This window comes from Lycorma delicatula, chromosome 7 (assembly GCF_047948215.1).
Source record: "Lycorma delicatula isolate Av1 chromosome 7, ASM4794821v1, whole genome shotgun sequence".
In the NCBI taxonomy this organism is placed as follows: domain Eukaryota; kingdom Metazoa; phylum Arthropoda; class Insecta; order Hemiptera; family Fulgoridae; genus Lycorma; species Lycorma delicatula.
Window position 1 is genome coordinate 85,347,606 of NC_134461.1, and position 20,126 is coordinate 85,367,731.

At 28.3% G+C, this 20,126-nt stretch overlaps 2 protein-coding genes across 6 annotated transcripts in view; one reads left to right on the forward strand and one right to left on the reverse strand.

Annotated features, from left to right (window-relative positions):
- LOC142328079 (uncharacterized) overlaps nucleotides 1-9,968 on the reverse strand; it is a 63,946-nt gene extending 53,978 nt beyond the window's left edge. For 2 of the 5 annotated variants that reach the window (XM_075371564.1, XM_075371560.1), the window contains exon 1: nucleotides 9,715-9,968. The gene's annotated coding sequence lies outside the window, so the exon portion shown is untranslated. Of the gene's footprint in view, nucleotides 1-2,873; nucleotides 2,983-6,397; nucleotides 6,529-9,714 lie in introns of all 5 variants that reach the window. The other 3 variants (XM_075371562.1, XM_075371561.1, XM_075371563.1) reach the window with 3 other exon arrangements.
- A 48-nt stretch (nucleotides 9,969-10,016) lies between these two features.
- Nucleotides 10,017-20,126, forward strand: part of BckdhA (Branched chain keto acid dehydrogenase E1 subunit alpha) — a 42,379-nt gene continuing 32,269 nt past the window's right edge. Inside the window, exons 1-3 of the mRNA XM_075371565.1 lie at nucleotides 10,017-10,286; nucleotides 14,316-14,483; nucleotides 19,445-19,640. Coding sequence (XP_075227680.1) covers nucleotides 10,209-10,286; nucleotides 14,316-14,483; nucleotides 19,445-19,640 — 442 coding nt within the window. The 5' untranslated portion in view covers nucleotides 10,017-10,208. The remainder of the gene's footprint in view (nucleotides 10,287-14,315; nucleotides 14,484-19,444; nucleotides 19,641-20,126) is intronic.

Genomic DNA, 20,126 nt, shown 5'->3' on the forward strand with positions numbered 1-20,126 from the left:
ATTTATTGCTTATAAACGAAAATCAGAAATGTAAAATAAATACAATTTTTAACTTATTTATTTTTTGTCATCAAAAAAGACTAAACACTGTTAAGATGCAAAACAACTGTTTCTTGTAAAATTACTCAGTTGATAAATATATCAATCACTATTTCAATAATCAATCAAATTAAATTACATCAATATTATTCCATACCTAATAAATGAAATCTCCATTTTGCATATCTAAATTGTGTTTAAATACAAAAAAATGAGCAATGTTAAATGGTTACTGAAATAGTTTATTAAACAAAAAAAAAACATTAACAATCATTAAAAAAAAATATTTACCAACTAAAAATAGACGATCATTTTGATTGTAAACAATCATCAGTAGCCTGAGGAAATGACATGTATAAGAGAATAAATCAGTTACAACAAATATATATATATATATATATATATATTTTTTGATTATAGCCAAATCAAGAGCCAGAACATCATAAAATGAGTACTATTCAACTATATTTTTAGGTAAAAATAAAAAATACAATACATTTGTAAGTAAAAATTACAAATTTTTGGTGTTTTAGGTGATCTCAATCAAAATGATAACTTTAACTTAAAAACATCTAAACCACTCAACTTTTTAATCAGACTGCCTATGCTTTATACTGTTTATTTGGCAATTAATTTTTTCTCTTCCTTTTTAATTTTTTTTTTTGTAAGTATCATTTCCTCAGCATCTAGAGATGATTATTATTTAGTAATCAAAACAGCCATCTTATTTTAGATTTTAAATAAATTTATGAGAACAGTTTTGAATGTTTTTTTAATATTTTTCAGTTTTAACCTTTTGTGTGATATTGACTGATGCTGCAAATGAAATTACTTATTTTTTATTAACATTGTAATTTCTAACAAACAAAAAAACACATGAGTATTGTCTTTGTCTGAATATTTTGAGCCTAACGTAGAAAGATGTATCTTTTCTGTCAAATATAGTTTTACTTTTCAACAGTCTCCTTTCATGTCAATACACTTTTTCCAGTGATGCTCTAATCTCTTTAACCCTTCCAAGTAGTAGCTGGCGTCTTTCTCTGAAAAATAGACGTTTATGCATGTGATAACCTCCTCATCTGATGAAAATCTCTTTCCTCCAAGAGAAACTTTAAGGTTAGAAAACACAAAAAAGTTTTTTGGGCTAGATCTGGTAAAAACGGTTAAGTGGTCAATCAATTCAAAGTGCAATTTGTGAATTTTAGCCGTGGTGACTGCCAAGCGTGAGCAGGCACATTGTCCTAATAGAAAAGCACTTTCTTCTTCTTCAAATGTGGTCATTTTTTTGCAATTTCTGCCTTCAGCTTGTCAAGTAATGATGCTTAATACTGTCCCATTATTATTTTACCTTTCTGAAGATACTCGATAAACAATATTCCATTACTATCCAAAAAACCAGTTGCACCACCTTCCTGGTAGATGGAACCATCTTCGCCTTTTTTGGAGCAGGTTCACCCTTTACAGTCCAGTTCTGACTTGTTTCGTCTCAAGATTGTAGTGGTGGATCATCATATAATCTACAGTTATGAATCGATGCAAAAAATGTGACTCGTTTTGCTTAAACTGCAGGGCCTTGGAAATATTTATTCGAATACGTTTTTGGTCCAAATTGAGCAAACATGGCATCCAACATGTGAATACCTTACACATATCCAATTCTTCAGTTAATATATGACAAATACATTCTTTTGATATGCCCATAGCCTCTATCTATCTAACCTTAATTCGTCAGTCATCCAGCAACATTTGCTGAACGTTTTTGATGATATTAGTGGTGATTGCAGTTTTTGGCTGTTCGGAATGCTATCATCAACCAAACTGGTACGACCATGTTTAAATTCAACTACCCATCTTTTCACGGAAAATGATGGGACGGAGTTCGTGTAAACAGGGTCCAACTCAGTTTTTATTTGCTTAGGTATACTGTCTTTCAAATGCAAGTATTTTATCACAGCATGATATTCAATTTTTTCCAAAAACACTCACAATGACTTAAACAAATATCAAACAACAACTGAGTGTCCAAGATGGCTCAAATTTTAGTGAGTACCTTTCAACACATGTGCGAATACAATCCCTAACTTTTGTTGATGAGTGCTGCCATCTTCATGTTGAGGCACAAATCTTTTCAGACAACCCTTGTTTGTGTACATGTATATATATCCTTCATAGATTGAATTACAAATATTTTAATAATTTTTATTATTGCTTAATGAAAAAAGGCATAAAATTGTCAGACTGCATCACTTTTGTGATCCACTTTAATACTTTCAGCCGCATCTCAGCTGTTTATCAACAAATAATATGTCACTTTACAATAAAAGGATAAAATATTATCTAATAAAACGTTAAAACAAATTTTTATTTTTATATATATATAAATAAAATTTAAAAAAAAAAAAATTGGTGGATGTAAGAAAAATGTAGCATTATCAGACATTTGCCCACATGATCCTTTTTGTTTATTTTGATGTCATAAATCAGTCCCTTCAGTTTAATCAACGCCTCCTGATGCACTGCATTTATAAACATCTGTATTTTTCAGCATGTTCAAATTAATTAATTTTTTATTTGTTTTATATATGTATCTAACACATATGAAAATTTCATTTTAGACAGATGTTAAAACATGCTTTATTTTTAATTTAGATAAGATATAAAAATTATGAAGCTATCAAAGCGTTACATGCTGAGTCATAAATCTGTAAAGATAGAAACTCTACCTCTAACAACATAGTTTGAATCAAAGCTAGGAGTTATAATACAAGCATTTTATTCAATTTGCTACTCTACACAATATACATTATATTTTAAGGGGGGAAGAGGATACTCACAAATTCCAAAGAGAAGATTAATTTAAAGCAATGAGATATCATGATAGGGAGAACGAATGACACATACTGGGAACTGAAGGGCAAATAACACATGAAGACAACTAGTGCCCTGAAAAGAAAAGTAATACAACATTTAATAATTGATACAAAGACCTTTCAAGAAACAAAAAAAAAGCTTCATTTGGGATATTTTGTAGCTAAATTAGAATGTGATGATGTGGAGAGAAAAGTGTCTGTTTATTCATAAACAGTATATTAATTATTTAAACTTTTATCCTAACCTGTTTATTCATGAACAGTATCTTAATTATTTAAATCTTTTTCCCACCAACAAACATGACAATTTTGTTAAGTTAAATGGTTGTAACAAATGGTGAGAAAATTACGAACTTTCTAGTTTTGAAACTGGCCCTCAGCATTATAAAATGATTATTTACTATTTTCAAATAAACATGGATAATGTTAATATTAATTTCTGTTAACAATTCTTTTATTATTAATCAGACTTTAGAAGGCATAAACAAATAAATGCACTGTCATTCTAAGGAATGTCTGAAATAGTGTTGGCACTGCTAAGAGTGGGGATGATTGTGTACCATGACATGACATTGTATGTGGTAGTAAGAAGCCAGTCACTGGTCCAACAATTCATTCCTGTCTGTGCATCAACCAAGATTTATGAAATTTTATGAGCAATATATTTCAATGTACATAAAAACATTATTTGCTACCCATATTTCAAAAAGGTTTTCCTGAAAAATTTCTTCATTATAATTCAATGTTTTCAGTAAATGATAATTTAAAATCTATTTAACACATAATTGTAATGTTCATTACCTATTTAAAATACAGTAGGGATTCCTCTTTTTAACCCTGCTGTTCTGTTCTCATTCTGTGTTAACATACTGTTCAGGTCAATATAACCAATACAATATTTTTTTATGAAATTATTTGTACCGTGTATAAAAATAACAATTATCTGGTTAAAATTATGATGTGCATTTTGTCCCTGTAACTTCTCTGTGAGAAGCTTTCCTGGGAGAGACAAAATTTTATATTGGCCATGTGCTAATTTTAGAATGTTTAGCAAATTCAATATTCTAGGCATGTATTTTCTTGATTTTATATATGGGTAATAAGTGAATTTTGCAATTCTTGTAAATAAAATCTTTTTTTAGTTAAATTAAATATTCTTTTATAATTTTTATTCTAGTTTGTGCTTATAAACAAAGAACATATGAATTATATGTAAATATGTCAGGCATATAGTAAAATATTTATCAATGACCACTAATAAGTTTTGCGTTTGCAAGTGCATATGGATACGAGTTGGTCAAGCATACCTACAGCACCTGTAGGTATAATAGCATTATAATCTAAAATGATTGGTGGTTTTTTGTCAGTCAGCTTACCTCTACTAGAGTATGTAAAGTATTCATAGGTACAACACTTTTGTTCTTTTATGGACTATAGGTCACTAGTGCTGTATTATTAGAAAAAATTAAAGATGAGCTGTGAACATCCTTATTTGTCATTTGCATCGGCAATTTTTTCATATTTTTTCTTGCAGTATCAAGCATACTTATTCTACATTTTCAAGAAGCTGCCCTAAGAAGTAAAATAATTATCTACTGTAGCATTCTGGGGTCATAAGTCAAATCCCACAACTCCTGTTACCTAATTCTTCTCTGTTTGCACTTACTCTCAAATACTGAATCATCACTGTTAAATTTTTTGTAAAGCCTACATATTGTTTTAAATGAGGGCAACCGCTGAGTTTGAAAAGGTGCACGAAACCGTCTTTATGTAAGCACCACTTTTTTTTCATTAAAAACAACAGCCTTTACAAGCTATTCAACAGTAAGTATTCCTTTGTCAGCCATTTTGGAATAATACACAAACAGCGCAATCAGAAAGAGAAAAAACTAATATTCATGAACTACTGTCACTTCTGCCAACATAAAACACATTATGGTCAATCCATTTGAAGTGCCCCAAAAAACATAACCTGGTTGCTTGACCAATTTAAAAGAAATTGAAACTTACCCACTTGTTTCCTACTTGTCTCAGGACCTTAAAACTATTTTTTTATTTAAGCAGTTTACCTTCGGCGGCCATTTTTATTACAGTGTGCACACCTATTTTTGTGATTGTAAGGGTTTACAGAAAAAATCAACAAAATATTTATTGGTCCTGCAAGGATGAAACAAAAAGCAGTTTATTCATGTTTTCTCAAGATAAATGATTGGTCCAGTGGTTTATTTACCTATCTCTTTTCTTTGTATGAGAAAATTACCAATGAAGTTGAACATGAAAAACTAACCTACAATATGTAAGTGACCTTTCACTTTTGATAATTTTTTTCAAGATGCAGGGATGGCGACACAATTTGAATTATTTTTTTATATGTAGATGTATGTTAGTAGTTTTATCATAAATAATATTAATGGTGATATACTTAATTTTTATCAATTTTTGAAAATGTTTAAAAAAAAAATTTAATTTTGGCTTCAAATAATTCTAATGGGGGTAGTAATAAAAATCTCAAATTTGTACAACTTAGTGTTTTTGTAAATATTTATGGCAAATAAAAAGGTTTCTTGTGTATTGCACTAATAGAAGTTATAACCTCTCAAAAATCACGAAAAATCTGTTAAAACAGATACCATTTTGATTCACTAAATAAGTGCTACAATGGGGTTTCTTATCTTCTTGGTAATTTAAAATTTTATACTTATTACTATAGTTGAAATAGACATGTTTGAACTATAGTATATGCCCCATCAGAGTTATTTGAAGCCAAAATTTGATTTCTTTTTAAATCATTAGTTTTCAAAAATTCATAAGAATTATACCATTAATTATAAGAATTATTTACCATTAATATTATTTATGGTAAAACTACTAAAAAAATAATTCAAACTATGTATGCCATCCCTGCATCTTGAAAAAAATTGCCAAAAGTAAAATTTCACCGTTATTCATGTTCAACTTTATTGGTAATTTTCTCATAGAAAGAAATGAGGTAGGTAAATAAACCACTGGACCAATCTTTTATCTTGAGAAAACATGAATTGCTTTTTGTTTCATCCTTCCAGGACCAGTAGGTTTTTAGTTATGATTTTTTCTGTAAACCCTTACAATCACAAAAATAGGTGTGCAAACTGTAATAAAAATGGCTGCCAAAGGTAAATTGCTTAAATAAAAAAATAGTTTTAAGGTCCTGAGACATGTAGGAAACAAGTGGGCAAGTTTCAATTTCTTTTAAATTAATCAAACAACCACCCTTGGGTTCACTTCAAATGGACCCATTAATAATTATTAATCTAAACAATTATTGCCAAAACAAATATTGGTCATTTCATGCACCACCCTGTATGTTAAAAGATGATGCATATTTTGTGATACCAGGTACATTTTTGACAGTGTGGACAGATTGCTACACATGTTGTGAAGGCTTCACCTTCCACTGAATCTCTCAATTCTTATAAAGTATACTAGTGCATGTTGCAAAATTTCTTTACCTTGCTCCACTAACCTCATCAGTCATCACTATCACTCTTGGCATTATGATTTTCAATCTCCAACACTGTAGGAAACTGCTGTTTTCTTGAACTTTGCTCTGTTCTATCTGATTTGCCATATTCATATTGTACTATATAAAAAAATGAAATCAGATTAACACTGAATTGTTTGTAGCTACATTTATAGTACCGTACCTGTTATTGTGCAAGTGACAATGTCAAGACTGACAAAGATTAAGTTGAGACTTGCATAATTATAAGAAAAGTAAAATTTGTAAACATATTCAGTTACATAATGGTTTTCTTATTGTTTTTATTTATGAATCATTTCTTTCATTTAAATAGTGTTTAATGATTAATGATGATGATGAGATAAAGGCAAGTTCAGACAAGTCAAATTTCCAAACAAATGGATAATATTCTGTACACAAACTACCATATACCCCCAACCCACCTCAACCAAAACACATCACATCAACACAACCCACCTCATCCACAATGTGTACAACTATATATTACAATATAAAATATCCATCAGGTCATATTCACCTGAAGAGTACTTAATACAAAACAAAAAAATTAGGATAATAACAACAATAATAATAAATAACATTAAAAACAATCATACAGGTAAATTCTTCAAAATAAAATTTTTAAGTAAAATCTTCAGCAGAAAAGAAATGTCAGGACAAAAATTCTTTTGGGTCATATTAACCCAAACAGAACAGCAGGGTTAAAAGTTTCTGTTAATTTTTCTTAGCCAAATTCCTGAAACCTGCATGCAGAGCTTAATTACATAACATATATAAATTCTAAAAAGAGGAAACAATAGCTAATGTCATGTGGTAAAATAAGTGGCATGCAATAGTTCATAAAATATTCTATGTACGTTAAGCTACATAGAATTAAAGTGTAAAATATTTTAAAAAAATAAAGCCACAAATAAAATATGTAAAATCCTAGACATATCTATCAACCAAAAACTAAACAAGTAGGAAGGACGGAACAAGATTATTCATTTTATTTTTATTTCTAGTTGCATCAACAATTAGTCATTAGCGACAATGTACAGAGAATGATATTAAGAATGGACTGATATGAGAAATGATTATGTAATAATTTGTATATTAAATGAAGATAAAATTGTTCCACTGCAATGAGCAATTTGTACTTATCAATTTTGGAAAAATGATAATATATCAGTAAATTATGTAGAACTGATGAGAGAAGTTACAAAACAATTGGACTACTTAGAAAAATGAGAAGCTCATTTCACTGATTTATTAGCCATCTGAAACTGATATTTTGGAAGCTGCATTTGAATCATATTATGAAGTTACTTGGTATTTTATAGAAGTATTTTTTCTAATTGTCTTGTGAAACATTACCAAAAATTAGTCTGCTCTAATGTTACACCTATTTTTTTGGAGTTTTTCTTTTTCTAAAGTTTCCTTGTGGTACAAGGGCACAGGTTCTATTATTCCAGGCAGCAAGTTTATATCTAAACTGTAACAGAGGCCAACTTGGTTAAAGTAAAATAATTATAAAAGCCTACTTATCTTAAAAAATATTTGGGGAAAGAAAATTTCTATCAATCAATGATTTCACTAACAACTCAAATAATTACAACAAAAACAAGTTCAGTTAATAGAACAAGTAATATGGATGTTTCATGTAGAATTATATAAAAAAGTATGTACATTTGACAATACATAGTTGTAAAATTCTGAAACATGGGAAAATACATGACGGCACCTCAAAAATCTTTCTCAGCAAAAAAGATGTTCGAGCAATAAACAGCACCCAATATGAACAATAACTGTAACTAAAATATCAGCATACAGCATTTTAAAATGTGCATTTAAACATATCTGACAAACAGAACAAAATTAACAATATCATACAATATAAAATACAGTATTTTACCTAAATAAAATTAGAATTTTCTATTAAAATTTTATTTCAAAAGCACACATTGCAATGCTGCTATAATTCAATTAGTTATTCCTTATTTCTCTAGCAGGCAAAGGTGATTGGCAAATTTTGTAAAAAAAAGTCAATTCACAACACTCTTTTCATTATATATAGCACAAGATATATTGCAAATAAAAATAATTACATCTGAATTTACAGTAATATAGTTCACGAAGCCTCTGGAAATTAGTTTAACTGTAATTTTACCAGATTTAGATAGAGTGAGAACATGAGAAAATTGATACATTACTAAAAAAAATCCTACAATGCAATAAACCTAATATTATCAATAAATAAGTCTGAATTGTTTGCTTGATTTTTCAATAATCAAAATGGAATTCTAGATACTTTGGAACATGACAACTTTTATCGAAGCTCAATAGTAACCAACTAATATTTTAATTAGATTACGAATAACATATATTTAGTACAGTTTGCTATAAACATATCAAGCAATCCAATTTCAGAAAATATATCACAGCAACTAGCACTTTTCTAGTTTACCTATATTAAAAAAAATAAAATTGTTACTATTTACACATTTTCAACTAGATTTCGTATGTAATAAATTATATCAACCAAGGAGTTACCTGTTTAATGTTTCCTACATACTGGTTGGTTACTAAGCTAAATTTAGATTAGGAAAAGCAACTGTACTTTAATAAACTAATTGATCAGATGATTTACACTGATTAAATATCCCAAATAAATAAAAATGAACTTGGTAAATAAAATAAATGAACTTATCAACTCCACAAATACAGATAGGGAAGTAATTATTCCTAACCTATGCAACAGTTAAAATTATTTGTGGTAAAATAGTACTAAATTTAGCAATTCGAGTACTTTAAGTGTATTACAATGTACTATGCAATACTGTAACATAAAAATAACAACACGTTTGGATGTAATAAACAATTATGTTATACACACAATGCCCACCTCAAAAACAACTTTTATAACAACGTATAGGAAAGGGGAAGGGAGGTGCAGATTTAACATTATTATTCCACCAAGAATATCCCGAATTAATTACAAACTAAAAACTGAATAATTAATGCGTTAATGGATAAAAGGCGGTGTGCAAGTAGTATATTTGTAGTAATTACAACATCAACAACACTTTTATGTCTAATTCAAGGTCTTTCCCAACATCTTAGGCTAAACAGAAAGTAGAGAGGCAAACAAAACCGCGAAAACTTTAAAGCAATCTTGTAATAATAAAATAAACCATAAAAATATTAAGTTATTAACAGCTACACGCTAATAACAAATAACTATCAATAAAATGACCGAGAAGTCGGTCTAACAATAATAATAGTTGTTTACGCTACTATGCTTACAGCCAATATGAATCGTCCATATATCTTTCGGCCAGTTTTGCTATAATGTATCACTGCATCTAAACAATTAACTAACTGTATGAGTTTAAACTAGGCGATAAAAAACAATAAATGACCAATTGTCAAAACTGATACACTGTATATGACTTCTGTTCGATTGCAGATAATTAAAACTATATATCCCGGTCCGCCATAATGTCACTCACTGCTTTGCTATGCTTTCATGTCGACTCGAGATGGCGTCCACTCCAAAGTTCCCATGAGGCATTAGTGCTGTGCTCTTTCAAATTCACTTCCTGCATGACGTCAAATATTCCCGCGTCCGTCGATTTCTGTGTTGATTAACTGCATCGAAATCGTAAAAACGAATCGATATCTTTCGTCATTGTACTAATTAAAACGCGTTAATTATCAAATATTTCATATTATTAAGTTGATCTAAAACTTCCCTTATAGTCCATTAAGTTGGGTTTCATTCCATTGTCAGGATCGCCATGAACTCGGTTGTCAACATTATTAGAAGTACAATAGCATCATCAAAAAACTTCGCTTCGCCCATTAGTAAAGCAAAGGTATAGTTTTATTACTGTTTATCAGTTAGGTTATGTTATGCAAGTTAATTACTTTTGACTTTTGCCAATGACATTGAAGTATTACATTTGAAGCAGAAGTTTTAATTTCTTACTTTTTAAAGTATTATTTTATTTCTGTATTGGAATATTGGAGAATCTTTTCAATTAATTTTTTGTTATAAGATGACAAAATGTGTCGATTAATTTGTGTAATTTTAGATAAGATTATGATGTTAAAATAAGTTTGTTGATCGTCTGTTAATTGCATCACAATAAATGCATTCACCATTATAACAATGATCTGCTACTATATTTAAAACTTTACTTTGAAGTAGATTATTGTCATTTTTATTTTACTACTTAAATACTCCTGAGATTGAAGTTACAATTTGAAAAAATGCTGTCATTTAGTTTTTTCTCCGTAATTTGAATATTCCATTTCTTAAAGTTTAAATATTCATAAAGAAGCAATTAATATTTAAAAAACCAAAATATAAATATGAAATCCAGTTCCCCATTTTTTGAAAATTACATATTTAAAATTTTAGTAAGAATGATCCCAATAATCTTGGAAATTTCCAGCAATCTGGGTTATGAAATTTTCAAAATATTAGAGAAAATAAATACTATATACATTGCTCTTGTTTCACAAAACCAAAATTTTAAAAATAATTCTTTTAAATAATTATCCTAGTTTAATTTCAGAAAATAATCCTCGCATCAGAAAAGTTTTTGAATAATCTGAAAACTGGTGTTAATCTATTGGATGTTGGGTTTCACTGATGTGTTTGACTCATCACATTAAGGAAAGTGATGTTAATGGAAGTAAGATTATTAGGTTGATGTTAGTTTGTGGAAGTTGGGCATTATGTTATCAACTCGATATTTAAAATAAAATCATAAATTAACTTTTCAGAACATGATATATTTAAACCAACTTTATTTTGATTTTTTTTATAGTGGGTATGAACAAAGGTAGAAATAAATTTAAAATTTTTTGTGATGACATTTTAATTCAAGAGAAAAGCAAGGAGTGCTCTGTCACAACTTAATGTTGTATCTATTTAAAATTGAAACTCAAAACATTGGTTCCGAAGTTTAAAAACTGTGGAACTAATAGTTACGAAGTTTTTAAAATTTTAACATAAATTTCCAACGTTTTTAATTTAACATAAATTTCTGAAGTTAGTGTGAAATTTAACATAAGTGATAATTATGTTAACTAGATTGCTAATATATCATTTTGTCCCATTTTCAATTTCATACTGTTCCAAGACACTTTAACTTCTCAGTGAAGTGCTATGCTACAGTTATTTTTTATTTCTATTTATAATAATATTATTGAATTGTTTTTATTTTGGTCATACATGGTTAGCGTTGGGGATTTAATTTTTTATTTGAAGGATTGGATAAATATTTGAAAAAGAGTTCAGTTTATTGAAAAGGAGTGAATGATATCACCCACTGATACAAGGAATACATTCAAGAAATAACAAAATATTAAATTTTTTCCATTCATTTCATGGAAATAAGACCCATGAAGACACTAACCACGACTTGCAAATTTTATACACAACACATAAAATCCAGATCTCAGTGTACTTGAATTATATGAAATTTATGAATTTAATAAAAACAATATATTAATCAAACAAACATAATATAGATTAACCATTTTAAAATTGTGCAATTAATAAGATTGCTTGCTTAAACTTTAATGGCTAAAATACTGATAATTAGCTCTGAAAAGTCCTTCAAAAGAGAGATGTTTAGTCATTTTGAAATGATCTCTTTATATTCATGTGAAATCACATATTAAGAAAAGAAGTTAATACATTATGTAAACATTTTAGGGTAATATTATATCTGTAATTTTTCTTAATCATAATATTTAAACTGGTAGAGAATCTTCCTGATAGAAGAAAGAAAGAGAAAATTAATTAAAAAGAATCTAGAAGGAATGACAAAGGGATTCTTTCTTGAAAAGGACTTATAGAAAAGCATAATCAAAATTATTACTCTTAAACAATTATTACTCTGCTCAGGTACTGCTACTGCAGGTTAGGAGGTATAAATACTGAGGGGGACCAGTGGAGTGACAGAGTTAAGTGTGTTTGTGATAAAAGTGATCACAGTAAGTGTTTGTAACTAATGAGGGACGCGTGAGTCATGGATGAGTATTCGATTTTGGACATTGATTGAAAACAAGAAGCTGTTTGGTGAGTTGTGTGTGAAGAGAGTGAAAGTAACAATTCTATGTATTCTCTTCACTCATAAAATGTAGGGTTAGTTCTTTTGTAAATAGTAAAAGTGAATTGTAGAGATTTATTGATTGTTATCTTATTGTTGACTAAATATTAGTTTCTATTAGTTATTATAAATTGCATTGTAAATCATAATTGTATTTTGGGTATTTATAATTTATTTATTATTAAATCAATTTTATATTTAATTGGGATTGTTATTTTGTTTAAATTATTGAAGAGTAATAAATTGTAAGAAATTTTTACATGTATCTCATTATCTTAGTCGAACCGCAAACACGCGACAATATCAAAGCAAAATAAAGTAATTTTTATATTTAACAATTTGTATTTAATTATATTTTAAACAGTGTAAATCCACTATTTCATAGTTATAAAATAAACTATATTTGTAGTTATAATTTAAAAAATATCTAGTGATTAGTTCTCAGTATTTGAAATATAAGCATTAGTTACCAGTAAATAAATTTATTTTAATAAGCAGTGATTACACTTATCTAAATATAATACACATGAAATATTTGTCTGTATAAGAAAATTTTAACTTCATATTATGTAACATTTATTGTTTATAAACCTTCTCATTTCAGACTGTTATATGATGGAAGCATAAATATGTATTTTATATTAAGACATAAATTTTTATTTGTCATCTTAGTTGCTGTAAAAATCAATTTTGTTTCAGAAGGGTGGATTTCCAGTTTTAGTTAAGAAAGAAAGGATGGTGCACTACTGTAATGATTTTTGAAAATAATATTGCTTTCAGTGTTTTAGTATTTCAACTGACATTAGTATCATTTGTTCTTTATAATACTGCAAGCTACTGTGTATTGTTTCAATAAATGCATTATACTTTTATATTTGTGTTTTATTTTCTTCCTCCTTTCCCATATCACGTTTTTAGATTATTGCAAAATTAAAGTACTGTAGTGAAACTAGCTCACATCTGGCAAAAGTCTGTTTTTGTGAGCATTCAAACATGATATTTTGAGTTTAAATCATTGCAAAATCAGCTCACACCTAGGGATGCTTGTAAAAATTTAATTTGGGCTTTCTAACATATCACTCTTCAAGTTACAACATCCTAAAACCCAGTTTTTTCCTCTAACTGCTGTGAATCAATTCGTCTGAAAATCAATAGTGTTCTATTTCTACTAGCTTTAATCGTCCTACCAGGTTTCATTAATTTCATCACGTTTTGAATTATTAAAAATTACATTCAGTATGACCAAAAAAAACTTTTTAATTTCTCAAAAAACCCACTTTTTAGCTCTAATGCCAGTAGATGTGAACCAATTGGCTTGAAAATCTGTAGGTTCTATTCCTAATAGGTTTACATCACCCTACCAAGTTTTGTCAAAATCAATTAAGATTTATGTCCAGTAGAGCTGATGAAAAAATCTTATAAATATAAACATTGCAGAATTGTGTTCAGAAGTCTCCAAATGTAAAGAAAAGTTGGTCCCCCCTCATAACCAACTTTCCTTAGAAAATCTGACTCGGTGCCGTAGCGATTTCTACAAATTCTTTGGTAATTTGTTAAAAGATAAATGTCTGTGGTAGTAAAATGTTATTACATTATCTGTGAAGTTGTACTGATGAGTAAATGTAATAGTTTGACAATGCACCTTTTCGTATATTGACTGTAATTATATAAACAGATACTGAACTGTACATAAAACTAAGTTAATGATGTTGAGTAAGAATGTTTATGTTAATAATGGCTGGTAATTAATTTATTGATGAGTGTTTTGTTGTTGATTAGGTTTATAGTACTTTACGTAATGGTAGTGCTACTGAAATTTTTGAAGAGAAAGGTGGAAGATGGATAGAAGAACTGGAATTTGTAGTGCCCAAAGATAGCAGTCCAATACCTTCTTATAGGGTTATGGATTTAATGGGAAGAGTTTTGAGAAAATCTCAAGAACCTCAGGTATTATTATTTTATGGTTTGTGGGTTAAATACTATTGTTTTGTATTCGTATGAAATATCGATATTAATTCTATAATGATTTTACTTTTTTATTGTTTTAAGTACATAAGCATATGTACTTAAGCTTAATATTGATTCAAGTAATTTATGGTTACTCAATTTTTTATACAGGTGTATCATGAAGTTCTCCCAGAATTTACATAACCTATTCTACGCGTGAAAATAATGGAAAACGTTCATATAAAATGAACTAATGGTTCATATAAAATGGGTTATGGTTAGTGAAAGATTTCAATTGGATTTCAGCTATCTCGGTAGCTGAAGTGCGGTTGTACTGAAATTCTTAGGATGTTAAGTAAAGGGCAGAATTAGTGATTTATTATGGGTTTTGACCTGAAAAATTGAATAAAATAGCTCCCAAAACTGTATCTGTAGTAGTTTTTGAGAAATATGCGGTGAAAACCAATAAATTATAACACCCCTGTTTTTTATGTTTGATACACATTAATAATGTTAAGTGGGTATAAACATGTAAAACTTTTAAACAAAACTTTTAGAGAATTTAATTCCGAACAAAATGGTGTAGACAGGTTGAATAGAATGAATGAAAGTTAGAAAAATTGACCTCTAATTCTGTCAATAAACGTAATAACAATGCTAACAGGAACAGTAAAATTAACTCGGACAAAAGAATACAATTTAATAATAACAGGAACACTAATTAAATAAAAGTTAGAAAAATTCAAATTTTATTTGGAAACTGTATACTAGACCAAAGTACATTGTATATACCAGCTCATTATGAAAGTGTATTTGAGTTTTAATATACAGTATTTTTCATTCATCCCCAGATATAAAATTCTAAAGTGGTTAGATCAGGCGATCTTGGTGGCCAGGAATATGGACCCCCATGACTGATCCATTTCTCAGGAAAATGATGATTTAAGTGAGTGGAAATGGTACAAGAGAAGTGGGGAGGCAGGCTTGTGCTGGAAGTATACTTTGTGTCTCAGCACTAGAAAATCATCTTCAAGTAGCTGCGGCAATTCTTTTTGAAGAAAATGCAAGTAGACCTCAGCATTTAAATAGTCAGGTAATATGAGCAGTCCAAACAGCTGATTGTGAAGAAGATTGCACCATACATTGATGCTAAATCGGTATTGAAAATTGCCTTCCACCGTTTCATGAGGATTTACTTCTGCTTATGTATGTTCATTGCATAAGTTGATGTCATCTTGAGTGAAATTTGCCTCATTGGTAAACAAAACATACTTGTAGAGTTGTTGATTTATATTCCACCAGTTACAGAACTACAAGCAAAGTGGACCGTCTCCTGAGTGTAGATGTTGAACTGGCTGTTTATGAAAAGGTAAAACTTGTTTTGTTTAAGTGTCTTCTAAACCATCAAATGCAAAATTTCACTCCATTTAGGAAGATGTGTACTGACGCCTGGACTGAGCTGAACTGCATCGATAATAATTACATCAATAACAGCATCATGTTGGACAGATTTTCATATAATATATTGTATTTCTGCCATTAATAAAAAAATTATTATCCAAATAATTTTTATTTTACAATTGTTGTGTAATTGCCAGTTTTTAAAAATCTTTTAACAGCAATTTTTAGTAGTAGGTTTTGATTTTATAAATTTTTCACATCACCAATAAAGAATTTAGTTTTTGTTTTTATTAAATAAGTTTTTTCTGACAAATTTAGTAATGTAATCTCTAAATAAAGTACAAATTTTTCTTGGTTTTAAACAATTTATTTTATACCATTATGTTCAGAATTAAGTTTTCTACAAGTTTTATATGTTTATTGTCCATTTTACAAAGTTGTAAAACCTAAAAATGGGGGTTTTTATCCCAATTTATTAGTTTTCACCTCATATTTCTCAAAAACTACTGCATATATTGTTCTGGAACCTATTTTATTTAATTTTTCAGATCAAAAATCATAAGAAATCACCAATCCTGTCCCTTAATTAACATTCTAAAAATTTCAATACTACCTCTTTTCAATGGGATAGCTAAAATCCAAGTGAAATCTTTCACTAGCCATAATCCGCAAATGGACCATTTTAGGACGTATGTTTTTCTAATATTTAATTATCTAATGTTTTCTATTATTTTCACGTGTAGAGTAGATTATGAAAGTCCCAGAAATTCTATCAGCAACAGGATTGAGCTATTTTACTAAAACTGTGGTTAGCTTTGTAAACTAATATTCTCTATGAAATAAACATTTTTGAAATCTTATTTTCATAAATTTCAAATGATTGTCATTTTTTAATTTTTCATTCCAGATATATAACAACTAATAACATTAGGAAGTAATTGTTGCTAAAATTTTAAAGGTTTATTTCAAATCACCTTGTTTATTACAAAGGTTTATATCACCTTATTTTTTCAAATAGAACTTCAAATAGTTTTGACTGTTTTGCTGATTGAGTCATTTTTAACTACCTTTGAGATCCCAATTGGGGTCTCATATATCAACATATGGTCATCAGGTCAGATCCCATTTAGAATCTCACATGCATTTAATTTGTGGGACATGGAGACTGCATGGCATCTCATTTTGATGTTTTTTTGTAAACAAGTTCTCCACATTGTAACTTAGAAATTAATTTAGTTACCATCCTGTTATTAAATTTTTAATGTAGTTAATAATTTTATAATTTTTATGAACTATATAATCAGGATTTAATACTTATATTTGAGTTTTTATTATTTATCTACAAGAAGCTGAAAGAGTTATAAGTTAAAATGAGTCGTTTTATTGCATTTTCTTCCACCACATTTGGAAGGAAGTATGCTCAAGAACATTTCATAAGTTCATACGAAGTGCTCAGTATGTTCAGTCTTCTATTGTGAAAATCGTTTTTTATAGAAAATAAATTAAAAGATTGAAATTTTTCTTTCAGTTTTATTAATTAGTTCATAGTAATTATTGTTACATAGCTTATCTGAATACATTTTATAGTTTTCACATATTTTAATTTTCTTCTATATTTGTGATATACAGTATCTTAATTTTATAAAAAAATTATATTTAAAACATTCTGTAAATAATTATCAGTTAATACAGTTTACTGTGATTTAATGCAAGAACTTTATGTATTTGTAAAAAATTGAACAATTACATACTTCATTTAGCAAGAATCTAGAGCAAACATAAATAAAAATAAATCTCATAGCCATGGGTAAATTGTAGAAACTATGTGACTTAGTGTAATTAACAAAATAGATACTAACATCTGGAATTTATATCCTGTTTGTATCATATATTAAATTTGTATTGCATAAAGTTAATACAATAAGAAAAACTATGCTCGTGAAATCCCATTTGGGATCTCATATCGTACAGCCATAAAAATCAGTTATATTACTTTCTTAAGATAGTACTATATTAATATTTTATTTCAATATTTTGTGCAATTAAATATAAAATATTAATGTATATTAGCAGTTGGGAACAATTAGATTTTTTCATGTTGTCTGTTACTAAACTATGTGACTCATATGGGATTTCAAGGCAATCATGTTTTCAATAATGAAAAATTTAAAGCTAATGTGACTGTGCTCAAAATTACCAGTTTTTACACCTTCATAATATGATAATATTTATCAGTACCATTAAATAGTTGATGTTGCTCAAATGCCATTAAACTGGTGATGTTATCTTCTCCAGTTAATCAATAATATTTCATCAGTTATTTTATAAATTTCTTGGAAATAGTAAAATTAAAACCTCAGTTGAATATTAGTGTTTTGAATATTTTTACAAAATTATTTTTGTAAAGTTTGATATTTTATACTTTTCTGTGAGATATGGCAAATCTGTATATAAATTTTCAAATGAGTGATATACAAAAGGTCTTTCTCCACACCTGACTATGAAAAATTGGGTTTTGGACAAAATTAGAGTGCATTCAGGATTAACATACAGAAGGATTGTGCATCATAAAGGTATTCAAGGCCACTGTAGCATGTGGAATATTCTTCATAATCAGTTGCTATGTCTGTATCACCTTCAGTGTGTTCAAACTGCTACTTTTTGTAGCATCTAGTAGGGCAGAGATGCCTTGAGGTGACTGATGATCATGCATACACATTACCGATACGATATTAAAGAGTTTGATTTTATATACCACATCGTCATTATTTAACTATTAGGAAGAGGCTTTTTACTACAGCCAACACTATGAGGGAGACATAAAATAATATTACAAAATTTTTTAAAAACTTGCTTTATACTTTTTAGTCATACTTATTAGTCAAATTAGTATCATACATTGCATGATTTTAATTAGTAGATTAATCTTGATTTCAAAAGATTTACACCTGCACTCTTAATTTTCACCCTTAATTTACCCCTGTACAGGGAGATGTTTGCAAAAATAATGGTTGAATATTGCATTGTCACTCGACCTTAGTAATTGTGCAAAATTTCATCAGTAGGCAATGTCAGGAAGTATGTTAAATTAAGGATGCAAGATTTGAGGAAAAACATGAAAAAAAATTGAAAAAAAGATATTTTGAGTTAAAATAAAGCAAGTAATAAAATAGCATTATAAATTGGAGAATATCATGTTACAATGAAATGGCTTAATTTTATACATTTTCATGATTATATTTATTTATGTGCATTTTGTAATAGGTTTATGTTAACAGAATTAATAATTTTGTTAGTATCAATTTTTTTTCTGATTTACTTTTTATCTATTTTATTTTCTCTTTGTATTCTTCATTCCAAAATTAATTCTTTCCGGCTTCCTAGGTTCAAACTTGCGTTATGTCCTATCTATCATATTATTTTCTTGGTAATATTCATTTTATATATATATATATATATATATATATTTGTAATCATTCAATATCCTATTTCCTTATTTTCTCCTACAATTTCTCAAAAAACATTTGTTATATAAATTTCAATGAAAACATTTATTTCAGTTGGGTGAAAATGTTGTCACTAACATGTACAAGTGTATGACATTATTAAATACTATGGATCGTATATTGTATGAGTCACAAAGACAAGGTCGGATATCATTTTATATGACTAGTTATGGTGAAGAAGCAACACATATTGGTTCTGCTGCCGCACTACGCCATGATGATTTAATTTATGGACAGTATAGAGAAACAGGTGTGCCTTTTTATTGTGGTATTATTGAAAAATCCATAAAAAATGAAAATCATTTAGTAACGTTTCTGACATTGTTTTATTTTACACACACACATACATATATGTATATGTACTATTTATGTATTTAAACTACTTATTCTCACAAAGCAGTATAATATGATAACAGAAATAATGATAATTATTTCACTGTTTTGATACTGATACTGATCAATTTTCTCTTAAAATCACATGAAATAGAAAACATTGTCAATTTCTAAAATTGTTCTTAACTATGGCCTTTTCCAGAATAATAAATGTATTTTCTATTTGTGTATAGTTAATAATTTGGTAATGGTTTGTACCAATTTTATAAGATTTTAAGGGAAGAAAAATAAATGCTTTTTTTTAAAGCAAAAAGGTCATTAGATGATTGCCATATTGTTGTATAATGTCTTGATGGAAAGCACATTATTAATATATCATAAGTAGGACATTGATTTTAATATT